Genomic DNA, 27,586 nt, shown 5'->3' with positions numbered 1-27,586 from the left:
ACAGGGATGTTTAAGTCTGCAGAAGTTTCTGCTGCCTTTTCCTCAGCTATGCCCTGTCCCCAGAGGTGGGGTCTATAAAGATAGCAAGCCTTGCTCCACTGTGGTGAGCTCCACCCGGTTTGAGCTTCCTCGGCTGCTTTGTTTACCTACTCAAGCCTCAGAAATGGTGGACACCCCTCCTGCTGCCAGGCTGCTGCCTGGCTGCTGCCTGGCAGGTCAATCTCAGACTGCTGTGCTAACAGTGAGCAAGGGTCTGTGGGCGTGGGACCTGTTGATCCAGGTGCAGGATACAATCTTCTGGTGTGCTGTTTGCTGAGACCTTTGGAAAAGCACTGTATTTGAGTGGGGGTGTCCTCCTGGTACAGTCAGTCATGGCTTCCCTTGGCCTGGAAAGGGAAATTGCCAGACCCCTTGCGCTTCCTGTGTGAGGCAACACCCCGCCCTGCTTTGGCTCACCCTCCGTGGGCTGCATCCACTGTTCAACCAGTCCCAATGAGATGAACCAGTTACCTCAGTTGGAAATGCAGAAATCACCCGTCTTCTACTTTGTTCACGCTGGGAGCTACAGAATGGAGCTGTTCATATTTGGCCGTCTTTGAACGGAACACAACAGAGATCAAGAAATAATATTTTTTAAAAGAACCATTTCGGTTCTTCAAAATGCTTACAATATAATACTCAATGAAAAAAGTAGGCTAAAAACAATCTAAAATCACCAGTGCTAAATTAAGGAAGAGAAGGAAGAGGAACTAGAGCTAGAGAAAGGAAATAAATAGAAAAAAGGAAGAAAAAAAGGAAGAAAAATCTTAACAGTGGCCCATTTGGGGGTAGCAAATTTCTTTTACAATATCTGTTCTGAAGATTCTACAGTGAGTATGTGTTACTTTATTTATTTTTTGAGACAGGGTTTCACTCTCAGGCTGAGCACAGTGACATGATCACAGCTCAGTGGAGTGTTGACCTCTCCAGGCTCAGTGCACATGTCTTTATGAGGTGGTAATTTCATTTTCTTTGGGAATATATCCAGAAGTGAGATTACTGTGTCATATAAACCAGTAAAGTTCTACTTTTAATTTTGTTAGGAACTTCCATACTGTTTTCTATAATGGCTCACCAAATTACCTTCCCTCCAACAGTGTACAAAGATTTCCTTTTCTCCATACTGTTGCCAACACTTGTTATCTTTTGGCTTTTGATAATGGCTGTCCTAAGAGCTGTGAGGTGATAGCTCATTGCAGTGTGGATTTGCATTTGCCTGATGATTGATAATGTTAAGCACCTTTTCACATACTTGTTGGCCATTTTTATGTCTTCTTTGGAGAAATGTCTATTAATACTTTCTAAAAATCACTGACCTAGCTTTTATAATTGATTCTTAGGAGGTGAGCTAGGAGAGGTCTGATTATATTAGTTCTTCACAATAAGAAACCAATGATGATTCATAACAAGTTTTAGAATTAATTGTATGTGGCAAGATATGTAGTGCTACACAATTTTTGTCATTATTTAACTTTGATAGTGATGCAGTGGTATTGTTTAAGAAGGGGCTTCTTGCCTTTTAGAAATTCATGCTGAGATATTTACAGATGATATGATATCAAGGACCTGCTGCAAAATAATTCCAGGTGATGGTGGGCATAAAAAATCCAACAAGACAGGCCTGAATTGATAATTGAAGTTGGTATATGGGAGTTCAGTATACCATTGTCTTCTTTTACACATGTTTAAAATTTCCAGTAATAAAAACAATTTTTTAAGGGAAAAATAAAATTAAGGATGGATATCAGTCAGGGTTTAGTTTCATTTAACAGAGATCTGTTTATGCTGAGGAAAACAGATTTAATACAGGGAATTCAGTGTCTAAAAATTTGTTAAAATTACTAGCAGTGCACTCTCTAGGCTGGGCCTCTAGGAGTAATTAGCATAACAACACATGCAACTGGCTTGCTAAGGTTAAATGCTATCTGTGCCTCCTTCAGGAAGTCTGGAAATCAGGAAGCCATTATCTCAAGTGCATGCTCCAGGAACACATCACTTAAGCCAGATCTGATGATCAGGAATCATAGCCACAACTGTTGGCGCCAGGGCTACCAGCTGCTGCTGCACCTGCTAGAATGGTACCAGCAAAGTGGATGCCTTGCTCTGGCCACCACCACTCTCCCATTGGTGGAATCTAAATTATATCTAGAACCCTAGCTGCAAGGGAGTGTGGGAAATGTAGTTTTCAACTTTCTATCCTTTATAGAACTGGGCTAAAAAGAGGTGGCAACAAATATTGAGTGGACCAATCTACCACAAAGTGTTAGCAATTAGGCTGTCAGTACTGTTCCCAGTACAAGGAAAGTCTTCCCTCTCCTCCAATCAAATATTACCTATTGTTAGACACAGTTCAGGTCCTATTTCTATTAAATTAAGCCTTACCTGATCTCTCCTGGCCTCATTGATTTCTCCACCATTCTACTTTCCTTTCTTCTTTCCTTCCTTGTTTCCTTCCCTCCTTCATGCATGTATGCACTGTGTAGGTGTGTGTGTCTCTGAACTGGGCTTATTCTTCATTCTGCCATGTAGTTTAGTCTATATCATGCAAATGTTTTGAGGTACAGTGTCATTTTAGATAGGTTAGTCTCGCTTGGTTAAGGCCAGATAAATTTCTTTGCGTATCCTTTCCTTTGATGTATAACACCATGTAGTATAAATAGCAAGATTATGTATTTTACATTGGTACTATTAATAAATTGTACCAATAAGCATACCAAGAAATTGATGCCTTTCTTAAGTACCTCACAAGATTGTGGTAAGGATCAGAAATGTTCTGTGCTAAATAAATTTTAATTTGTAACCTATTATAAATGTTGACAGATAGTAATTATGATTGTGTTAACACCAAGATCTTCATATGATGACCCTAGTCTGCCTTTTAATTAATCATATAGCTTGATGATTATTTCTATCTTTCAGTGAAACTATAGTTCTTTGTTTCTTGAACTCAATCTGCACTTCCCACTTCTGTGCTGTTGACCATGTTCTCCCTCCACTGAGAAGTCTCAGCTCAGGCCCCATCTCCATCTGTCAATCTCCTCTCCACCAACCAGTCTGAATGTCCAGCAATAACCGGTTAGATATCAATTTCTGGCAGAGTTAACCAAGTATCAACAGTAGTGATATAGATCTGTGCTTACTGACATAACTCAGGATAGGAAATGATATCTTAAGAGAAAAAAATGTTTTAAAAACTCAATGTTTGGTATAATTTCCATTTTTGTAAATGTGTATATATTTTTTATTTGTACTCATTCTTTCATTTGACAGATATTTATTGAGTGTCTACTGTGTGCCAGGCACTATATCTATGTGCATAGAAAAACCCTGGAAGGCCATACAACAATATATATAGAGAGTGATCGTCTCTGCTTGCTGAGATAACAGGTGAACTTTTTTCTTTTTGCTCATTTTATTCCATTTGAAAAATTGTATTTTCTAACTTTTCTACCAAACCTGTATTAATTAATTCATTCATTTATTCATTTATTTTTAATAAATAAATTAGTATTTATTAATAAATAATATTTTTTAAAGAATCACCTCTGTTCTTCAAAATGCTTATAATGTAATACTCAATGAAAAAAGTAGGCTAAAAACAATCTAAAATCACCAATGCTAAACTTAAAAAAGAGAAGGAAGAAGAGCTAGAGCTAGAGAAAGGAAAGGAAAAGAAAAAAGGAAGAAAAAAAGGAAGAAAAATCTTAACAGTGGCCCATTTAGGGGTGGTAGAATTTCTTTTACAGTATCTGTTCTGAAGATTTTACAGTGAGTATGTGTTACTTTTATTTATTTTTTGAGACAGGGTCTCACTCTGTTGCCCAGGCGGGAGCACAGTGGCATAATCACATCTCAGTGGAGCTTTGACCTCCCTAGGTTCAGGTGATCCTCCCACCATAGCCTCCCAAGTAGCTGGGACAACAGGCACGTGCTACACACCCAGTTAATATTTTGTTTTGTTTTTTTTTGTTGTTGTTTTGTTTTGTTTTTGTTGTTTGTTTTTTGTAGAGATGGGGTTTTGCCATGTTGTCTCAAAATCTTGGGCTTAAGTGATCCACCTGCCTTGGCATCCCAAAGTGTTGGGATTACAAATGTGAGCCACCATGCCCAGTCATTGTATTCCTTTTAGAAGTAGGAAAAAAAAAATTTCAAGGTCCAATCCAAATGTGACTTTTCTATGAAGCTGCCTGAGATCCCTGCATTTAACATTTTTCAAGCTTTTTCAATCCCTTCATCACTTAGTACTCAATAAATATATGATAAGTTGAATTTATACTATTTTTTCAAGTGTGGCCTTGGTGAGAGGTGTCATTAATTTTGTTAATTTTTCCCTTCAATTTCTATTTTGATTTTCAAGAACAAGTTAGGTTTCAGAGAGGTTATTTAATAATAATAAAAAATTATTCTTTGTGATTAATTTGTACAAGCATTTGCATAATATTGACCTAATTTTAGTGGCCAGGACTTCATCTGTTGTTTTCATTCTTTTGCCTTCTTCTCTATTTCTTACTAGTTTTACACACACAGGCATGTGTGTGTGTGATATGCATACACGCACTCACATATATATACATACATATGTATTTTTAATATGAAAATTTAAACACTAGACTCAAGATCTATTATTAGTCAATCCTTTCTCACTGCAGACAATTTTTATCTAGTGCCCTATTTCCTTCCATTTTGTGGAGAGAAAAGTCTCCTTAACCCAGATTGGAAATGCCATCCACTGAATTAACTTTCTATCAGCCCTGTAATATCACTTCAGTAGCCTGGGATGTAGTCACACAGGAGGGAGTCAATGTGGCAAGACTTTTAGAAATTACCCAGTCTAGCCCATTTGGACAGCTTTCATCAAAGAGGGGCAAGGGGTAAGAATGGGGCTCAACCATTTTAAATTCATTTCAGCTTTTGCAAAATAAGGCAGATGGTAAAACATCACCACTGCATGATGGTACCAGAAACAATCAGAGATGGGCCAGTCTCTAGCACCACCACTCTGGTTAGATGAATCAGCCTCAGACCAGGAGTCATGGGGCTCAAATCTCCCTGTCCTGGCTCTCTTCCTTCTTGAGGAGGTGCCCTGCCCTGAAGACAAGACGAGGCTCCTGGAACCTGAGATGTTATAAACATGTGTGTATTATGGCACATTACAGGATCCTGAAACCAGGGAAGTTTTATTCTAGATAGGAGACTGTGTGAATGAAAAGAATAATGTGTGGCCTGGTTATGGAAAGAGGAAAAGAGGGGGGTACCTGGAAAAGTTATCATTCTAGGGCACTTTCTGTGGATCTTCAAAATAATAGAAATTAATAAGATGCTTCTTGAAATACTACTTAGTTGGGCACACTGGGGTTTGACCCTTAACTAGGCTACAGCCATCTTATGGAATTTAGGATCAGACAAAGTTCAAAGCATTGTCCAAGGGAATTTGCTAATGACATTAAAAAAAGCAAAAAAACAAAAAAAACACCTCATTGACATTCTCCTTCATTCCATGGTCCCCAGCACTTTGCTGAGAGTATCACAGCGAGGCTCCCCATGCATTATAGGCCTTGCTTTTGAAGTTGCATTTGCCTCTGTGGCCATCTGCTTTTTAGACAAGATTGGGCACATTCAGGGTGGCATGGCCATAGACAAGCCATCTGCTTTTTAATTCGTGAGGCTGCTGTGCCCCCAAAATTCTTTTTCTCCCTCCCTACTTACTATGGGTGATCCCACAGAAACTTAAACCACAGTCATCCATATGGGAGAAAATGTGAACTCTGGAAGTTTTTCATTTCTGATGAGTAATATAGTAGCAGATGGATTAAACCAAATCCTTTGAGTATGAGTTTTTAATTCCCTAATTCCCTGACATAAAGTGATTTCATTGAAGAGATTGATTTAATCTCTTGCAGTTGATGGATACACTACTTGCAAAATTTCAAAACATAAATTTGTTGTTTACTGGTTGACTACCAGGTTGGGTACTTGATCCCAGGATTTGCATTTTTTTTTTAAGCTGGGATTGCTAAACTGAAGGTGCTTTTGTGTCTGTGCAGTCTGTACCCAGCTATATGTGTGCTCTGTGATCTGACACATTAAAATAACTGAATCACTTTCATTTTAAAAACACTGCTTCAGGCCAGGCGCGGTGGCTCATGTCTGTAATCTGAACACTTTGGGAGGCCGAGGAGGGGGGATCACCTGAGGTCAGGAGTTCGAGAACAGCCTGACCAACATGGAGAAACCCTGTCTCTACTAAAAATACAGAAATTAGCTGGGCATAGTGGCACACGCCTGTAATCACAGCTACTTGGGAGGCTGAGGCAGGAGAATTGCTTGAACCAGGGAGGCAGAGGTTGCAGTGAGCTGAGACTGTGCCATTGCACTCCAGCCTGGCAACAAGAGCGAAACTCCATCTCAAAAAACAACAATGACAACAACAACCCTGCTTCATATCATAAAAGGGAGTCTCTGTTACCTACAACTAACCGTGATGTTCTTATAAACCTGATCAGTAAGATTATGGGACATGATTCACTGTATAGTTTAAAGTGGAAGGAAATTTATAAAAGGCATAAAATCTAGATACACCTCCATAACTTGATAGACAAAGATTGCTTTAATGCATCTAGTAGCAACATGTAAAAGTTGTATAATCAGTAAATTAACTACTTGTTTATTTGTGGTAATTTATTTTTAATCAGTAGTGTTTTCATATGTTTAGTTATTTTTTTATTTTGCTATATTTTAGGGGTGTCAAGCTTCCATTTTTGGTATCTACTTCTAAATACACTCAGAACAGGAGAAATTTGGACTAATTTTCAAACTACAGATACTTTCTAACCATGATGCATTTCAAAAGTGGACTCGAATTAACTGAGTTGCAAAACATGACAGTGCCTGAAGATGATAACATTAGCAATGATTCCAATGATTTCACTGAAGTAGAAAATGGTCAGATAAATAGGTGAGTATTTTTCCACTAACACTTCCTACCTAGTGAAAGAAATGGCTCATGGCTCACATCTGTAATCCCAGCCCTTTGGGAGGCTGAGGTGGGTGGATCATTTGAGGTCAGGGGTTCGAGACCAGCCTGACCAACATGGTGAAACCCTGTCTCTACTAAAAACACAAAAAATTAGTCAGGCTTGGTGGTTCATGCCTGTATTCCCAGCTACTTAGGAGGCTGAGGCAGGAGAATCGCTTGAACCTGGGAGGTGGAGGTTGCAGTGAGCCGAGATCATGCTGCTGCACTACAGCCTGGGCGACAGAGTGAAACTCTGTCTCGGAAAAAAAAAAAAAAAAAAAAAAAGGTAAAGAAAAAGAAACGGCTATAAAAATTATTCTGGTTTTTAGTTATTCTGTTGAATTATTCATTACTAAAGTTATGTTCCATTTGAAGATGCAATTTGAATTTCTTATGTGACATCTGTTGGGCATAGTCTGCAATAGCAGATGAAGCAAATAGGAAAGTAATTTATTCATCTTTTAAAATCTTTCAATTGAGACTAATAAAAATGTATGAATACACTGAACCCCAACCAAGCTCTGTATTATGAATTAAACAGACTACTGGAATTTCACTGCATCCCATATTCAAACGTGTACTACAGTCATCTGTACATATTTTAATCAAGAAATGGTCAAAGTTGCATTTGCTAATGAATCTGTGTTAAACTACAAGTGTATCATCCTTATAAGCATCATTTGTAGTATGGATTTTAAATAATAATAATGGTTGAACCCAAATGACTCTATGAGGAACTATAATAGAGACATAGTACATAAAAGAGAAAGAGAAGGAAAGCGACCACGACTGAGGGGAGAAGCAATGGGGAAGAAGTAGAGGGTCAGGGTAGGAAGAGTGCTGGCCCGGAAGCTCCCAGCCACTAGCTGTGTCCTCAGGCAAGTCCTTCCAACCCTTGGGTCTTTATTGCTTACGTTACAAGAGTAGAACCAAATGTCTTTTTAAAAAAATGATTTGGGGCATTCTTAGACCCACTGATTGTCTAACTGGCTTAGCAGGAAGCCCTCCAGCTTGGGAGTTAGCGGCACAGCCTCCTAAAAGATTAGGAAAAGAGAGTGGCATATGCAGGACTGTTAGAACACCTATAATGTTATACTTTAGGAGGGTCAAAAGGAAATTGGGATGGGAAAGGATAAGAATATTATGCCAACTAACCAGGCATCTTTATAGGAATCATTTCTGATAGTCTACATTCTGATAAAATGTGTGATTAAAAGTCCAGCATAGGATTTTCAGAAGTTCCAGCCTTGTCTCTCCTTTTTTCCTCCTTTAAATGTTCTTAGAGGTTAAGTTCTCAACTCAAACACTCTTCCTCATTATTATCCAAGTACTGTCAACTGTGCTAGATGATGTTTCTTACTATGGGACTCAAGTGTACTTACTTCTTTCACCTTTTTTGAGTAATTATTAATAATAATACCCATTTCTTAAGTGCCAGATATTTTACATATGCTACCACAGATCCTTATAACTGCCATGCAAAGCAGGTATTCTTCTGCAAATAAGAAAAATGTAAAATTTCCGTTTACAAATAAGGAAACTAAGGTTCAGAGAAAGAAAATAACTTATCCAAGGGTACACAAAGGTCTGTCTAAAATTTGTGTATTTTTACTCTACCCTCCTCCCTCTGGTTATAATGCTCGGGCATTGTAAAAAGCTAGTCTTTAATAGTTCTATTAAATGCTACCAGGGCCGTTTTATGTGCTGTACTCCTGGAAGGTTCAGTAGTCCCTACTGACCTCCACTGAACAGTGGAAGGAATTCTCACAAGTAGGACATTGTGGTTTTATAAAATTATCAAAGCAATCCATTATCAAAGCAATCCAAACCCCAAGGGCCTTAAAGGTGGGAGTCATTTATAATAGTCAGTTTAGAATCTCAACTTGATTTTTAAAAGTGTCACTTACTAAAAATGTCAAGTTTTTAGATGATTACCACTTGTGGTAGATGGGAGAAACATCCATTCTCACCCGCGACTTAGGCACCTTGCCCGGATGAGCTCACTTCCCTATAGTCTCCGACCAGGGCAAACGTTGGTACAGAGGGAGGTCTGTTGGCTTTTGGTTCCTGTATCGCAAATGCAGTGTGATGAGTTTTTTTTTTTTCCCCTCCTTCTCTGACTCAGTTCATGACTCTTGTTTCATTTCTGGCTCCAAGACAATTAAAAGCAACATGTTATAGCACGAAGCTAATAAAGAAAAAGACCCTTGCCAGTTTTATTGAAGGTCCCTATTGGGTTATCTGGCTTACTGTATTGGCATATTTTAGTAGTCCATGATTCCTACAAAAACTGCACCTAAATACCCCTCATTCTTCCTACGGCTTTCTCAAATTTGTGAGAGGAGGGTAGGTCCAATTATATGAATCTAAGAAAACCACTTCTCCCCAAACAGTGAACTTTTAGGAAGCTGGAGAAAATGTTGAAAACAAACATTGGTGTTGTGTTACTTGGCATCTAGCTGATAGCTCTGCCTGGAAACTTCGCAATTGGATACAATAAGAATTATTCTTTTAAGTGTGGTTGAAAATAAGAGTAGTGTCATTTGAACATTCAGACATCTGCCCTTATTCCAGTTCAGTTGTTTTATTTCATGCCTAAATTTTGGGGCTGTAGTCATAGAAACCTGTACCTGGAATGATAATACCTTTTAAAATATCCATTAGACCCGTGCTGCCAACTGGTGTTTTAATGTGTATATGAAACACTTGGAAACCTTGTTAAATGCATGTTCTGATTCAGTAAGCCTGGGGTGGGGCCTGCGATTCTGATTTCTAGCAAATTCCCAGGTGACGCCCATAACTGCTGGTCCATGAGCCAAACTTTGAGTAGAAAGCTCTAGACTCTTCCTCTAAGTGTGAACTTGTGAGAAGGGACTGTCTTAATCATCTTTATATCCCTTCTGCCTATCCTAGTGTCTAGGCAGGGTGGACTGCCTATCCTAGTGTCTAGGTAATGTCTACAGGGTAGACATGTATTGGCTGAGAGAGAGGCAGAGAGAGAGAGTAAAGTACATGGCTTTGGATTTAGACTTGCGTTGAATTCTGGCTCTATCATAGATCTTATTGATCTTATGCTCTGAGCTTCAATCCCATCCCTTTAAGATGGGGATAATAATAATACCTTACCTCATGGGATTGTTGGGGAATGTTTAATGCACTATTATCTGTAGGTTAAGAACATAGGCTCTCCACTTAGCCTGCTTACGTTCAAACCCTGCCACAACAGGTTACTTAGCCTATTTATTCCTAGTGTTCCATTATTGGAACGCTAAGCTTGTGGGACTTATTTATATCCTACTGCTCAAGGTCATTGTCAAGGCCTAATTTTTCACACACAAAAAATGCAACCTCCAGTATAAATGGGTTAATAGTAATGTAACTTTGGTCAAGTTACTTAATTTTCCCAAACTGGGGCTAAAAATAGTACCAACCACATATAATTATTGTGAAAATAAATGAGGAAATCCATGTAAAGTACTTGGCACAGTATCTGGCAATAGTAAGCCTCTTAGTATGAGAAAAGTCTGTCAGTAAAAATGCAGTCCCCCTTCTTTGGCAAGCACTTCTTTCTTCTCCACCTCAAGAAGCAATAACATTGCTCTAGGTTTTGGATGATTGCTAGTTTTGCTTCTTAAATTTGGTGAAACATTAGTAGATTATTCTAAGTATACCCAGACAAATATGCACGTATTTTAATATTTATCTGCTATTGCTCTTTCTGTATAGTTATTACTATTATGACCCAGGAACTATTTAACAGAATTTGATATTATTTCATTAAGATTTGTTTTTAAAAGAATTTGAGGCAACTCTTATAACTACACCCTGAATCCACTTGTCTTTATATATCTTTTGGAGTTTGTGGGCTAAATTTTTATCACTTGAGAGGACCCTTGAAAAGTTCTCCCTCTTCTTCTTCTGTGTTTTCTATACCTTAGGGAAGAAGATTCCATAACTTCTCCTTGTATTCAATTTTCATGTCAGGAAATTCTTCTCTTGTTTTCATTTCTCCTGTTACAATTAAAGTCTTTTTTTTTTTTTTTCTATTTTCAGTGGAATTTGTCCATCAAATAAAGCTTTGCTTACCTCTCAGTCTTCTCTTCTCTTTAGGTTCCTGTTTCTTCAATTCCCCCTTTTCATGTTTTCCAATCTCTTTGTTACTTGCTTCTTCCCTTTCATTTTTTTCTCTTTTTTAATACAATGTTAGCGTTTCAGGGAAAGGAGTGGGAAAGGGCATTTAAGTTCAACCACTCATCTCTTTTATGTTATGACTTCTCAGATAAAACAGTATAATCTAGTAAGAACCTGATGGGTAGGAGATTAAAATAGGAAGATTATCTTTCTGTTGTACAACTCATCCTTAATTAGATTGTTACTGTTGATTTGTTTCTGGTTTTAAATAACAGCTTTCTGCTGCTTGCCCCTCTTCACAATGTACCTGAGTATAATAGCTTACATCATTTTTAAGGCTTTGTCTGTTCAGGGTCATCCAATCACCCATTGTAGAGTTTGTTTTGTTTTGTTTGTTCACAGAGCAATTGGCTACCTAATGGTTAATTAGATTCTGTTTTATGGGTACAGACACAGTGAGAACTCTTTTTTAATAATACTTTATATCATCCTGAGATCACATGTCAAAGGCACCTTCATCCATAGCATATTTTAAGTCAATAAAGAGAAATATTACATCAATTATATTGCCAGAGGTCGTGCTTTGTAACAAGCAAGCGCATCTTTTAAATGGTGAGATAACAGAAACTTGTGAGAAGCTGCTTGACCTAGTTATTTTGAATGGAATTTTCCATTACAAAAAGTTGGTTTTATATATTTTTTAAATGTATAGAAATACAAAGCAAAGATGTAAAGACTTAAAGAGAAGAAAAAGTTGAAACACTATATAGAGAATAGGGAGGCTTTAAGTACCTCATTCTTATTGAGCTAAATTTCCCTCCAGCCTAAGCTACTCCCTAATTTCTAAACAGAAGATGCCTATTCAGCTTATGGAGAGCTCCTCTGAGTTGTTAATGTATGGGTAGGTACATATTAGAAGGAGCTGAAAGACGGCACTGGACAATCACAATTCAAGATGAGTGCAGTGTTGACAGTGCGGTACAGATAAAGTAGTAAGTAGGTCACAGTCCAAAAATTCCAAACCAGAGTGTGGAAGACTTGTGGGTGATGAGGGTTTTGAACTGATAGGGAAAGATTGGCTGAGAGGAAGAAAGAGGACCTCCTCAAGGGAAAGTGAATTCCTACTGCCGTCTTGCTTTTCATTCTCTGCTCTCAGAATGTGCTGGTCTTATCTCAGCCCTCAGCCCTCTTAGGAGGAGCAGGGGAAGCTAAGATTGGAACATTGAGCCAAAATCAAATTAAGCAGTACCTGGAATTGCAGGGCGAGGAATTTGTGCTTAAGGCTTATTCACTGGGGGAGCCAGTGGAGATTTTTGGGAAAAACTATTAAGTCTTGTTGCAGAAAGTGGACTGAAAGAGACAGAATCAAGGAGGCACTCTACAAATAATGTGTTTTAATGTACTATTTAATGGTTACTTATTAAAACAGCTCTGTCAGTCAGTATCATTATTCTCATTCTGCAGAAGTTCTGCAGGAAACAGCTGGCAGTCGCACAGGGACTTACTCTTTATCCGCTTCAGCTGCACAATGTTTGACCTGGCTGAATGCGCCTTCATGTCACAGTGCCTGGATCTCTTTCTTCTCTGCTCACCTATGCTTTGCTGTCAACACAGGGGAGTGTTACCAGGCCTGGAATTTAGATCTTCCGTAACAGGCAGTTTATTTGTGTTTTGTTTGGTTTGTTTGAAAGTGTTTAGGCTTTTCTATTAATTTAAATATAATGGAAATTATCTCTGGAAAACAAGTTCCTCCACAAGAAAGACAGAGGGAAATTGCTGGATAGACTTAGTAGACTTGAGTTGGTTATGAAAATTACCCAGATTAGGTCAAGCACAGTGGTTCACACTTGTAATCCCAGTGCTTTGGGAAGGCAAGATTGGAAGAATCACTTGAGCCCAGGAGTCCGAGACCAGCCTGGTCAACATAGCAAGACTCCATCCATACACAAGTTTTTAAAAAAATTAGCCGGGCGTGGTGGTGTGTGCCTGTAGTCCCAGCTACTTGAGAGGCTGAGGCAGGAGGATTGCTTGGGCCTAGGAGCTCCAGGTTACAGTGAGCTATGATTGTGTCACTGCACTCCAGCTTGGGCAACAAAGCAAGAACTTGTCTCTAAAATAATAATAATAATAAAATTAGCCTGACGAAATACAGTTGGCTGCCCATATCCTTGGGTTCTGCAACTACAGATTCCACTGAGGACTGAAAATCTTTGAAAAAACAAACACAAATTGACAATTTTAAAATGCAAATTTTAAAATATACTATAACAACTATTTACCTAGCATTCGTATTAGGTATTATAAGTAGTCTAGAGATGACTTAAAGTATACAGGAGGATATGCGTAGGTTATATGCAAATTCTATAGCTACTTTATGTTACGGACTTGATTTTAGTATCTTCAGAAGAGAGAGGGATATCCTAGAACCAATGCCCTAAAAATACCAAGGGACACTGTACGGTCTTTTGACAACAACACTTAAATATTTTGAGTCAATTTCATTTTGGAAAGTCCAGTGCCCACGTTTCTTAGGGCTGCCTGTGTGAAAGGAAAGGCTGCTTTCCCCTGACATTCTGCAGCCAGATCTGTAAATCTTAGTTCTGTGGAAGATTCAGAACTTTAAAGACAAAAGAAAAACCAAACCAGTCATTAGCAGCGATGCTATATACAACCACCAGAGTTTGCCTGCAAAGATATTGCTTTTATCATGTCAATCTCTTACTAAGAACATTCTATATTATTTCTTAGGCTTTTGTCTTTTAGTTTCTTCTGGCTAATCCCAGTCTATGCTGTTTTTTTCCTTTTCTGGACTCCTTACCTCATCTTAATCTGCACAGCCTGACGTTCTTATACTGGTATTAGCTGGTATGGTCACTCCTTGGCCGGAATGTCAGCTCCTGTGTTTCAGGAGACCAAAGTTTTTCTTCCACATCCTTTTGATCCCCAGTAGGTCCTAGCCAAAAGCAGTGTCCGCAGATTGTATATCTTATACCAAGTAATGATCCCAGCATAAGTTTGTAATAAGTGTATTGCCTAACTTTGGTATATCCTGGTGAAATAACACAAACTTGGAGAAATAATGCCTAAAAGAACGAGATCCCTTGGATAAAGATGAAAAACATCGATGAATAAAATCAACATCAATAATACATATGTTTCATTTAAAAACATTTTATTGTGATATACAGCATCGTTGAAAAAAGTGTATTAGAACGGGTGCAGTGACTCATGCCTGTAATCCCAACACTTTGGGAGGCCAAAGTTCAAGACCAGCCTGGCTGTCATAGCAAAACTATGTATCTACTAAAAATACAAAAATTAGCGGGGCGTGGTGGTGCATATTTGTAATCCCAGCTACTTGGGAGGCTGAGGCACTAGAATCACTTGAGCCTGGGAAGTGGAGATTGAACATCTGCACTGCAGCCTTGGTGACTGATTGAGACTCTGTCTCAGAAAAAAGTATATGAAAATCTAATGTACAGTTTAAATAGTCATGCTTCATTAAACTAGTCCAGTTCAAGTGGTTTTATATTTATTAATGAAAAATTCACTGTCATTAGTTCTAACCATGATCAGGTAATTGAATTTCCAAACTAGAAGAGCCAAAAAGCATCCCTAACATATCTTACTAATATATGCAGCAGTTTGCCTATGCATGGACTTTTAATTTTATTTAATTTTTTATTTTTATGGATTTAGGAGGTACAAGTCCAGTTGTGTTACAAAAATATAGTACGTAGTGGTGAAGTTTGGGCTTTTAAAATAGTAAACATTGTACCCAGTGGGTAGTGTTTCATCCCTTGCCGCCTCCCACCTTCCCCTTTTTTGGAGTCTCCAGTGTCTATTATTTCACTCTCTCTGTCCACGTGGAGCCATTGTTTAGCTCCCACTTATAAGTAAGAACATTCAGGTTTTGACTTTCTGTTTCTGAGTCATTTCATATAGACTTTCAGCTCTATCCACGTTGCTGCAAAAGACATGTTTTATTAATTTTTTGGTGACATAGTATTCCATGGTATACATCTACACTATATTTTCTTTATCCAGTCATCTGTTGATGGACACTTAGGTTGATTTCATGACTTTGCTATGGTGAATAGTACCGTGATAAATATATGAATGCAGGTATTTTTTGATTTAATAGTTTCCTTTCCTTTGGGTAGATACTCAGTAGTGGGATTGCCAGATTGAATGGTATTCTATTTTTAGTTCCTTGAGGAATATTCATACTGTTTCCCGTAGAGACTGTATTAATTTAAGTTCCCACCAATGGTGTATAAGCATTCCTTTTATTTCCACATCCTCACCAACATCTGTTGTTGGACTTTTCTTTGACAAAATCATTTGTTTTCTAATCGAGAATTTTTTTAAATTAGAAATTTAGGCTATAAAGTTTTGATATTCGCCCCGAATATATTTGATGATTCTCAAAGCATTTTAAATTCTTACTTCTGTATATTTGTACATCATTTACTCCATTTAGCCTGGCTGAATTGTTCCCATCTCAAGTCCCATTTCCCCCACGGAGAGAACTGTCTAACATCTATTGCTGTTACTATGTGCCAAGGGCTGGACTGATGTTTAACAATTGCTCTCTCATTTAATTCTCCCAATAACTTGATAAGATAATGTAATAGTGTTAACTTCTGTTTCCCAGATGAGGAAACAAAGGTAGAATGCTCAGGCCCTCAGAGATAGTGAGGATTTGAACTCAAGTTCTAAGTGCTTTGCTTTCTTAAAGCCCTGGCTCTGACCCTCACCATGGACCATATGCCCTGCCTCCCCACCATAATTTCCTAGTCTGAACTCCCATAGCCTCCTGTTTGCATCACTTATTACATACCCCCATGTCTCCCCAGTGCCTGTTCCAGTGACTTGCATATAGCAGGTGCTGAAGGAGTGTTTAATGGTGAAACAGTTGTTTTCTTTTCTGCAAGGGAGAGGGAATTTCTATTTAACGATTTTGTAGTCCAAGAACCTGAGCTCAAAAGAAAACCTGCCTTTAGTATCCCTTTAAATACCAGATTTATAGTAGTCTTGATATTATCTAATTTTCCACTTAGAGAAAAAAACTATACAAAAATTAATTTGTTGTATATAGTGTTTAAATGTATTATTAAAATGATTCAAAATGTATAGCTGTTTTTGACTTACGGTTGTCTTTCATTTCATCTCAAGATGAACACCTGTTATTGGCATTGTTTTGTACTAGGTAGAGTGCAGGATATAAAAATGAATGAGGCAAAGTGCCTGCCCTTGGGGCACTTATAGTTTATGTGGTAAAACGAGAATATAGACAACCCATACTGGCAAAAAAAAAAAAAAAAAAAAAAAATTGGGAGGAGTTGGTGGTTGAATAGGGCTGTAAACTCTTAGAGAGCTGATTGGTAACTGCTCATGTATGTTTTGGTGAGTAATAAATCATTTAGTCAAGATGTCAAACTTAAAATCATTATCATAAGGTTAAATATATTACGCCTGTCTTTACAGCAAGTTTATTTCTGATCGTGAAAGTAGAAGAAGTCTCACAAACAGCCATTTGGAAAAAAAGAAATGTGATGACTATGTAAGTATCTTTAGAATGAAGTATTTTTTTTAATCATATAAATTGGGACAAATCTTTTTAATTCAAGTAGCATAATACCAAAAGCAAAACTACCTGTATTCACCAGGATATTCCTCATACCTTATGTATTTTCTCTTGAAGTCCATTCAAGGAAATAACTAGACAACTAAGAATGGATTTTCTTGAATTTTATTTCCATATCGGTTCCTGAGAGTGCCTTGAAGGCTTTGGCTTGATGAACTTTCTTGGGGATTATTTTGCTTAGTGTCAATGTTTGTTTCTTTGTTCAGATTCCAGGTACAACCTCCTTAGGCATGTCTGTTTTTAACCTAAGCAACGCCATTATGGGCAGTGGGATTTTGGGGCTCGCCTTTGCCCTCGCAAACACTGGAATCCTACTTTTTCTGTGAGTACTGACGTGCCGGTACTTTCCATTTTAAAACTGAACTTTTTGTATGTTTCTGTTATTACATAGAAGAAATGTGAAATATTTATAAATAGTTTTTTTAATTAACTTGTCTAAGTTACAAGTACATACTTTGATATTTATTGCTTGAGTGATTTTCCAAAATGTACCTAATGCTTACAACAAAGAGGAAGGAGAAAATCGTTTTATTAATCAAAAATACTGAAATAAGCATTTGTGAAAAGGATTAAAACATTTGAAAATAACTTTTTTTGGTATTTTTGGAGTCTACCTGTGACTTTAAATCTCAGTTAAAATATTAAGAGGTGTTTAACCCCAGCCAGTCACCACTTTGGCATTTGGATTGCTATGAAGCATGTACTACATCAAAGGGCAATTACAACTTTGTTTGTAATAAATATTCAAGAAGCATAGAAATTTTCAGTGTTTTGAAGATGAGAAATTAGCATGTACTTTACCGCTGAGATTCAATGAAAACAAAATGGGCAATTTTCTTTTAAATAACTTTATCTCAAACTGTTGAATGGGACTTTCTGCAAATGTATGGAGGGCTTATTTTTAGCGGGAACAAGATTAAGAGAGATGATAGAATTTGTACTAAGAAAATTCTCGCCCAGCCTGATTCCCTCTCAAATGTCACATGAGTGTCAGTGGTGAGGTGAGAGAGAAAGCACTTCTCCCAGGATCTTGCCTTTTGTTTCCTGACTTGAAACTCATGCTCTTCACTGGCCTGGCTAGATAGTCCTTGTTGCCATGTCTTTTGACAGGAGCATCATTTCCTTAGAAGCAGTGACCGAAATGGTTACTAATCCTACAAAGTGTGGATATCCTTTAAAAACACATCAAAAACTGAGATAAAAGAATATTACTGCCCATTCCGTTACTCCGGGAACAGAAATGCCCATCCATGTTACCCTGTATTAGGCATTAATATTTTTTTGTGTGTAAACTAATGCATCCTTTCTAAAATTAAAAGACTGTGTAAGATGGTGAATTTGATACATTGTCTTCCATATCGTCAACCTAATTCAGTGAACCTAACTCTAGCCTCCTCTCTTGATCATCCTGAATGCATCTTTCTAAGTTGTTTTTCTGCTTGAGCTGAGTGCCAGGTTTTAGGGTAATATGGCAGAATTGGACAACATATTTCTATGGTGATTTTGGGGGGTATATGTGAAATTCTGACTCTCTGAGTATAGTAGACAGCTTGAGGAGCTACACTTCTGGTTTTCAGTGCATTTACATGAGACACCTGAGTGCTACTCCCAACTCCTCTTCTAAATGGCTATGTAGTTTTAAGCAAGTTTCTTAGCCACTCTGAGCTTCAGTTCCTTCCTCTTCAAAACAAGGAAGTTGTGCAAGAAAAATTTCAGAACCAGGCCAGCCTCCAAAACGCTATGGTTCTGTGACTATTTTCAGTCATTCCAAAGCTGGGAATATGTTCAGTTCAGAATGTGTATTACATTGATTTCTTTTTTTAAAGTTATTGCAACATATCAAGTTATAAATTAACCTAGTGTAAAAAGTCAATTCTTTGATGATTGTAACGACAGTAACTCTTGTATCTCTACAAGAGATATAAGTAGTACCTAGTAGTGCCAGTCACTACTCCAAGTGTTTTATGCAGAATCCTTACAATAACTCTATGAAGTGGCTGCTATCATTAATTTCCTGCTTCACAGACAAGGCATAAAGGGTAACTTTACTTTTGGAATCTCTCTTGATCACCCTTCTGGGGATTTCCTCTACCTCTCTTCTTTGCTAGATCCATTGTTTCCTATATTCCATTTATTCTTCTTTCTGGATTTACTTACGTGCTGTTATTGTTCAGAAAAGGTGACTGAAAATAAAGTTTTTTAGACCTTTATTTCTGAAAAATATTTTTATTCGACTTTTACCTTTGATTGGTAGTTTAGTTGGATATTGAACTTTATACTAGCAATAATTTTCCTTCAGAATTTTGAAGGTATTGCTCTATTTCCTTCTAGCTTTTTTCTGTTGTGAAGTCCTATATGCTTCTGATTCCTGATCTTTTATATATATCCAAGTTTTGTTAGTTTTTTTTTTTTTGGGGGGGGGGGAACTTGTCAAATCTCTTAGTTCCCAGTATCCTGCAGTTTCACATGACGTGCCTTGAGGTGGGCCTGTTTTCATCAATTGTGTCGGGCATTGGGCCCAGTCTTTTCTTTTAGATATCCATGGCCTTGGCTGGGCTCAGTGGCTCATGCCTGTAATCCCAGGACTTTGGGAGGCTGAGGCGGTTGGATCACCTGGGAGTTTGAGACCAGCCTGGCCAGCCTTGCCAACATGGTGAAACCCCGTCTCTACTGAAAATACAAAACATTAGCTGGGCGTGGGGATGGGCACCTGTAATCCCAGCTACTCAGGAGGCTGAGGCAGGAGAATCACTTGAACCCAGGAGGCAGAGGTTGCAGTGAGCCGAGATCGCGCCACTGCACTCCAGCCTGAGTGACAGAGCAAGATTCCGTTAAGAAAGAAAGAGAGAAAGAGAGAAAGAGAGAAAAGAGAGGAAAGAGAGGAAAGAGAGGAAAGAAAGAAAGAAAGAAAGAAAGAAAGAAAGAAAGAAAGAAAGAAAGAAAGAAAGAAAGAAAGAAAGAAAGAAAGAAAAAAAAGAAAGAAAGAAAGAAAGAAAGAAAGAAAGAAAGAAAGAAAGAAAGAAAGAAAGAAAGAAAGAAAGAAAGAAAGAAAGAAAGAAAGAAAGAAAGAAAGGAGAAATCAGAAATCCATGGCCTTCAGTTTGAGGAATTTTTGTGTTGATGAATTCCTATTACCCCCCGGATTTTGTACCTTCTAGACTAGCCCTCAATTTTTTAAATCTTTCCTTTATTTTCATTTCTATAATGTTTCACTGTAATTTTTGGGATATGTCCTCAATTTTTCCCCTCTTTATTGAATGTTTTATTTCTGTTACTATTTTTTATTTATAGGAGCTTAAAAACTCTAAGAATGTTTCTTTTTAATATTATTTTGGTTCTGTTTCATGATTTCAATATCTTCTCTGAGGATTCTAATGATAGTTTTTTTCTGCATTATGAAAAATTTAAAACGTAAAGTAAAGAGAATAGTAGAAAAAGATTTTTATGTTTGCTTCCTTCTATGGATGGTTGTTTTAGTCAATCCCCCACCAAGATTGTCTTGAAGCAAATCTCAGCTATTTTATTATTTCATCACTAAATATTTTAGTATATATCGCTAAAATATAAGAACTCTTTTAACTCAATATGTCATACCTAGAAACAAGTCGACAACAGTTCCCTAATATCATCAAATACACAATCAGTATTTAAATTGCTTTGATTATGTTATAAAACATGTGAGTTGTTCAAATCAATACTCAAATAAGGTTCATACAGTGCAATTGGTTGATATGTGTGTTTTAAGACTTTTAATTTATATTTTCCCATTTCTCTCCTTCTATTCTGTGCCATTTATTTAAGAAACTGGGCCATTTGTGTAAAGTTTTCCACAATCTGGATTTTGCTGTTTGTGTCCCTGAGGTACAAGCTGATTTTTGTTTGTTTTGGGGTCTTTCACCTTAGACTCTTCGCTGAGATGTCAGATAATTCCTCTTTATCTGCTATCTTCAAGAATGGGGGGAAAACAAGGCTGATTTGAGCCTGGGACACATGAGTGGGGCTTGTTCGCAATAGCTTCACTTAAGATGCTCTCGAGCCCTTTAGTTGGGAACCACCAGGGTCAGTTTGTCTAGGACCCTCTTCTTTGGCTGTTCAGATCACCCAGAGAACAGCTCCCAATCCCCTGTTCTGGGGGCCTGGACCTCACCACCATCTTTCTGGGAACCAAGTAGGGGGAAAGGGCTGGAATGATTATCCCAACAGGCATGTGTTCACTCAGTTCCCAATTTTCATTAGAGTATGCCTCTTCCCCACAAATTGTGCCTTGTCTCTCACCTAGAAACATATATTGTATACTTTCCAGAGAACATATATTCAGATTGTTGTCAAGATGGGAGAGGACCAACCACTCGGCTTTATGGAGTAGAACCTGATCTGGGGAATCTAGCTATTTCTTGAAAAAAGTTCAACAGATCCTCACTATTTTAGCTCACCCCTTTCATTATCCTCAACTTTCAATCATGCCAGCAGTGCCTTTTAGAGATTCTGAGAGGTAAACTGAGTTGGTCTTGGCTTTTTCCACTGCCAATTTATGGTTCAGGTCTTTCTGCTTTCCAGCTTTCAAAATTTCATTATTGTCTACTGTCATATTTTATCCTAGCAGCTTTATGCCTTAAAAAATCTTTTTACTGGATATCAAGGGAGAGGGAGTAAGTTCTTGTATTCAATCTACTATTCCTAGAATTCAATTGATTTTTAACTATACTGGCTGAGGGATAATTGATCCCCTATCTCATGACACTTTAGTGTCTGGTTAAAGCGGGGAATTGTAAAAATTTGCTTTTGTAGTTGAAGGAAGATGTTTCCTGGATGAAACTATTATAGATCATTTAGTTATTTGTAAGATGCATGGATAACAAGCGCAACACACCAAGTCTTCAGGCTAAATCTCATGAAGGTAGTTGTACAGAGACTCAAACGTTAAGTTTCTCACTAAACTTAGAACTCTCCTACCTCAGGACAAGGACTCACTCTGTGACTGTTGTAAAACCAGCTGCTCCTACAGCTGCTCAAAGCCAAGAAGCAGTTGGCAGGATCAAGATATTTCATCTGGTACAGGGCTCCATTCCAGACTCACATTGGCCAGCACAGGAAAGGAGTCCAAGACTGTCCAGGCTTCTTTGGACCAGCAGCTGGGAAGGCTCCTTGGTGTCTCCCTGAGGCTGGGTGTGGAGCCTTCTCTGCAGTCATCTGGAAACTTGTTGGTGCGATTTCTTTTTCTTGGATGAGTCTGCGACTCATTTTTTTTTTTAAACCTATCCATAATGGCTGTCATCCCTGTTTAACACACTCTAATTCAGTTAGATTCAGTGAGTCCTGTCCTGTTGTAAGAGTGGTGCTGGATTTTGCATTTTTCTGAATTCTGAGGATGCTGGTGAGGACTCTCAATTTATCATAGCTCTGCAGGCATATACCCTCTATGGGGAACCAAGTGGGGCTGGACCTTGAGGCTGCCAGTCAGGGATGTACTGAGACACAAGTACCTCAGGGTAAACAGTACCTATTGAGCTGTTTTCCTAGCAGTGAGGACCCAAATGAAAGGCAATAGATGCTAAAGGAATTTCCTGCCACCGTAACTTCCTCTTTATCTGAGTCTTACCCATAACTCCATCATAGCAGAAGTAGGGATTAAAAATCAATATTGACATGGAAGAATGGTAGGTTTTGTTTTATTACATTTTGTTACATTTTCTAGAGATTTCTATTAAAGGCATACATTTTATAGGAAATTAATCTCTAGAACACATCTCATAGTACTAGGTAAGTGTGACGTTTATTACACTACACAGAATCTGATAAAGCAATAAATGCTTTTTATTTTTCTATAACTTCTTAGCATGTATTATCATTTTTTAATTTTAATAATGTAGACCTTAAGTTGAAAACCATGAAAAACGAAAGTAGAATTCATGACACTTCTGAGATATCAGTTTATTATTAACACTGAGTTTGTGAACAATCTCTTTGAAATGTTAATTGTGAAACAAAAGTACAATGTGTGTAAAACAATAGTTTAAATTTTATTTGGTTGATTATAATACCAGACCTTTTGGATTCTTGTTTTCCATTTTCCAACTCATTTGTGCTGTGGTTGTGGGAATGAAAAAGATAATTTGTCTAAAAACAGACTTTGAAAAGTGGTATGCAAGAAGACTTTTATTAGTACCAAGGCATAAAACTGCTAGGGGGAATAAATGCGTGGTGTGTGTGTGTGTGTGTGTGTGAATGTGAGAGAGAAAGAGAGATGGAGAGAGTGATAGTAGAGTGTGGTGCATAGTACACACTGTAGGTATTTGTTAAAATATTATAGTTAGTATTAGGTAGTCACTAAATAATGGCTAACATTTATTGAACAGTATCTGTATATGCTACACTATCTTAATCCCTACCAACAACATTATGAGGTAGGTATTAGCCCCATTTTACAGATAAAGTAACTGAGTCTTAATAACTTACCTGTGATCACACATTAGAAAGCAGGGGAGTCAGCATCCCATCCAGACTTGCTTGACTCCAGAGCCAGCATGATCTAAAACACCATATCGCCTTTGGTGATGCCTTCTTCAGACACCAAAGTTGCATTATTACTCTACAACTTGAGAAAAACGTTATTCTTATCAATGGATGCTTGTAAGTTAGTACTTACCTTTTATTTTCCAATATAATGTACTTTTAAAGTCACCTTATAAAATCAGCCAGTGTTCCTGAATTATCTTGCTAGTGTTCCACCAATAACCACCCCCTTTATTGTCATGAAAACAGCTTGGCAATATCAAGTGTACCAAACTGTAGACTGAGAATGTCAGGTTCCTGTTCACAAGTAAAATGTATGCCTAAGGTATATTGCGAAACCAATAAATCTCTCAGCTGCTTCATATTTGTCATGTGGGTTCCTGCATGTGCAATTTAAGATTTCCCATTGCTTTCAGGAGTCCTTGAACTCCTGAAAGAGGTAACTAAACATTTTCTAATTCAGAATTAAACACCAAGTAATAGCAAAATCAAATAATACCAAGTCTAACTCTAGGAAACTTGTTAAATACTCATGGTACTTTCATAAAATAGAGTATTAGACTACTACTTAAAAGAGTAAAATAGACTTACATGGGCAGGTGAGGAAAAATCTCCTAGGTTGTAACTGGGAACATAGTGTGTAACACTATGTTACTGTGTAGCATGGTATTATTAATACCATGTAACATAGTACTATTACATGATTACAAACTGAATATTGGGTGGAAGTGAGCATAGAAGGAGGGTGTGTTTATATGTACACATTATATTGCCCAGAATATTTGGGGAAGGTACACAAGATAACTGTTGACAGTGGTTACTTCTGGAGAGTGAGAAAGGGTCTAGAGGTGGAGTGGAGATGGAAAGTTTAGAGTCTTTAAATTTATTTTTAACATGCTTTTAGAGGAAAAAAAGCTAGTTGAAAAAATTGGTTTTTTGAAGAACTTAACACCAGTGCAATAAGATTTTTTCCTTTTCCTCTTACCTACTAAAAACTTGAGAGAGAAAATATATTTTTGATGTAGATAGTTAGCCCATGAAGCTAGAATGAGGACTCTGTCAATGCTGTGCCACTTGTTCCAGACTGTATTTTCAATCTCTTCTCCCTTCAGATGACCTCGGCTTCTGCCACACTAACCTTCCTTTTTCTGTACAGGCTGCCTGCCTTGAAACCCTTACTTCGGTCTTTCCACCAGCCCACCCCTACCTTATCTCATTTCTGTCTTCTGAATCCTCATGGTCCTGGAAGACCTAGATCGGATGTTATCTCCTCCAAAACTGGTTGTCTGATCCTCCCAGGTGGAAGGCAGGTCTCTCTTCCTTTCCTTTTCAGTGTAATTTGTATTTTTCTAATAGTAAGTATCACTTCCATTATTTAGGCATACATTTTACCTTCCCTATTGAACGCTGAGCCCTACAAGGGCAGGATTAATGCCAAATTCTTCCTTGTTGAAATCATCCTCCTCCCCCTAACAAGTTCTAGAACAGCGTTTGCATGTAGCTGCTTCTCAGCAAAGTTTTACTGAAATGAGTGAATGGATATGTAAGAATTAGATTTTGCAAAACCAGAAACAAGGCTTTAGGACAAAACAGTGGCTCTCATTATTGTTACGAATTTATCAGAGAGGAAAAACATCAACTGAAAGATTTAGTTCACCCTCAAAATTTTAGTAGGCTGTGGAGATGTGCTGATAATAATCACAAAGTCAGCATGGGACTGGCTGCTCATTGTCTACTTTCCTAGGAATGCCTCCTTCATTTGAAAATTCAAAATAGTTCTGAGACTGCTAAGAAATACTGAGGTTGGTATTGCAAAAGGGCATTTGTTGTTAAATTACTATTTGGGAAAAGGACAGTAATTGTCATTGTCAGTTACAGCAATTACCTTCACTTTGGTGGATTGTTTACTTAATTGTAGGTGAATTCTCTGGCCCTCTCTCCCTCCCTGTCTCTCTGTCTATCTCTCAATATTTGCCTTTGTGGGCCGTTTGTAATTATCCTACCAGCAAAACAATGCACCATTGTATTGTCAATGACCCATGTTTACAAACAAACTAGTAAGTACCCCTTCCAGTAAGGATAAGTCTAAAAATATAAGGGTCTGTGTAAACTGAGATCAGACTACCAGGTTCCTTCTCTCTTTAAATTTAGTGTTTTACAATTGAGCCTACATAAGGAGCAAATAGAAATAGAATTAGAACTATAGATCCATCAGCACAATGCCCTAAGTCCTTGCTCATATATTATAGGAATTTGATCTTTATTATCCCATCGCAAAAAACAGTCTTCTCATTCTATCAGAAAAATCATATTCTTAACCAACTGCACCAGCATCACTTTCTGATGTCTCTAAATATTTTTCAGCAAATTCTACTAAGTTGCAGTGAGATTGCAGCATACCTTTATACAAACTGGGCCTATTCTTAAGCTATCATTGCTTTATTACTTTATACATATGCCAAACAGTTTGAACGACACCTACCAAGATAATAATTTTGCTCTCAGTGGCAACGAAGATGGTCTGTGTGCTATTTATCAAGTTATTCCTTATAAATGGTAAGTCCTCTCCTCTGTGCATTCCTAAGTGAGCAGTTCTTTGCCTCCTTAGGAAATACCAAACCAGACCTTGTGATCTAAAGACAGAGCAGTTAAGAGGAAGTCAATAAGGAAACCCTGCTCTTCCGGATGATCCTAGGAGGTCCACGGGGCTAGTCACATTCATCTTTCCTCTTGCCAATCAGTTTCTTGTTTTTAGAATTCTTTGAGTTATAGTCACGGTTCCTTAGAAATGATTTGAAGAGAAAATTGTCCTTTGGCTGGCAACAAAAATCATTGGCCTCAGAGTCTGTTGTTTGGGAGTAATAACCCGGGAGAGGGAGAAATGGCACATTCAGGCTTGCCAACATTTGAAATAATGGAAAAGGGACAGTGGCAGTGCCATTGAACTCTATTGAAATCCACTGGATTAAGAAGCTTTTCAGAAATAGGGAAATGGGAAAGTGGTTAGTGTTGCGCTAACAATGAGTGCCTATTTTGTAAACAGAAATAGTTGGCATGCGTAGATGCGTAGGAGATGAGTCCCACCCATTGTTTTTAGAAGTTGAGCAGCTATTGCTAGTTTATGAGTCATCTGTGATGCATCGGATAAGGGGCTTCCAAGAATTCAATTCTCTTGGCCCCAGAAAAGTAGGGGTGTGTGCGTGTGTGTGCACGCACACATGTGCACGCACAAGAGCGTACACCCTGAGTTCACTCAATCCTATTTATGCTGAGTTGCATCAGGTGCCTTGGTCCTATCCAGGGACAACAGTGTGACCTCTGTTTTGGTACAGTGTAATTTTCTTAGCCTGCAACAGACAACTTAACTATACTGGCTATGGTTTGACAGCATCATTCACCTCATGATTTGTAGAATGCCTTCACTCGTCTGGTTTACAGTAGGCCAGGTGTGTGTTAGCACAGTAGAGCAGGTTAAGTATGGTGCACAGAGTTGGATTTTCAAGGTTAGCTTGAACTTTTATTACTCACGGAGTGGTAGTTGGTTTAATTGGAAAACTGCTCCTTTGTGGGCCAGTTAGTTTTGCTTTGTTCTCTGGCCACAGACTTTACCTTATGTCAGGCACATGATATCAAAGATCTACATCTATATCAGGGGTCAGCAAGGGACAGCCTGCAGACCAAAGTCACCCGCAGCCTCCTTTTGTGTGGCTGGCTAGGTAAGATTGATGACTTTAAATTTTATAAAGGACTTTAAAAAAGAAAAGATAGTTATAAAGTGTACATTGTTCCATCAGATCTTTATAACAACCCTGTTAATCACCCCCATTTTATAGATAAAGAAACTGAAACCGCCTTTGCAAAATCATAACTGAGGAAATTATGACAGTGAAAGAAATCAGTCCTAACCGACTCTATCTTGCTTTAACCCTTAAGCTGTCCCTGTTCATTCCTGGGCATAGGCCGAACTAACTTTGGGAAGGAATTCAGTTCATGGCTTGACTCTGAAACAAAATTGGTAACAGCCCTTTTCCAAAAAGACCCCCTTCTTGCCTGGGGTCCAGTCTGCCTTTGCAGGACTAACAAATTAACTACACGGTTAGAAATTACAGTTTAGGAGTCATGCAGCCTCTGGCTCCAAGAGTCTGAACCGCCCCAAATTGCTTCTGGGGGTAACATCACTATTGTGAAACCTAAGCTCAGTGCTTGAGAGATTTTGCAGAGCTGTGCTCAGTGGATCA

The 27,586-nt window shown here is 38.1% G+C and overlaps 1 protein-coding gene across 18 annotated transcripts in view; it reads left to right on the top strand.

Annotated features, from left to right (window-relative positions):
• SLC38A1 (solute carrier family 38 member 1) overlaps window positions 1-27,586 on the top strand; it is an 86,904-nt gene that overhangs the window by 22,815 nt on the left and 36,503 nt on the right. For 14 of the 18 annotated variants that reach the window (XR_012420158.1, XM_015430813.3, XM_074006674.1 and 11 more), the window contains 4 exons: window positions 3,310-3,426; window positions 6,779-6,994; window positions 16,676-16,751; window positions 17,042-17,157. The exons of 2 other annotated variants lie outside the window; for them this stretch is intronic. Coding sequence is in view for 15 of the 16 variants with exons in the window: in XM_015430813.3 (XP_015286299.1) it covers window positions 6,873-6,994; window positions 16,676-16,751; window positions 17,042-17,157 (314 nt within the window). In the remaining variant the exon portion in view is untranslated. The remainder of the gene's footprint in view (window positions 1-3,309; window positions 3,427-6,778; window positions 6,995-16,675; window positions 16,752-17,041; window positions 17,158-27,586) is intronic. 2 more of the 18 variants (XM_074006678.1, XM_045365108.3) reach the window with 1 other exon arrangement.

This window comes from Macaca fascicularis, chromosome 11, assembly GCF_037993035.2.
Source record: "Macaca fascicularis isolate 582-1 chromosome 11, T2T-MFA8v1.1".
NCBI lineage: Eukaryota > Metazoa > Chordata > Mammalia > Primates > Cercopithecidae > Macaca > Macaca fascicularis.
This window is presented reverse-complemented; position numbering and strand designations above follow the sequence as displayed.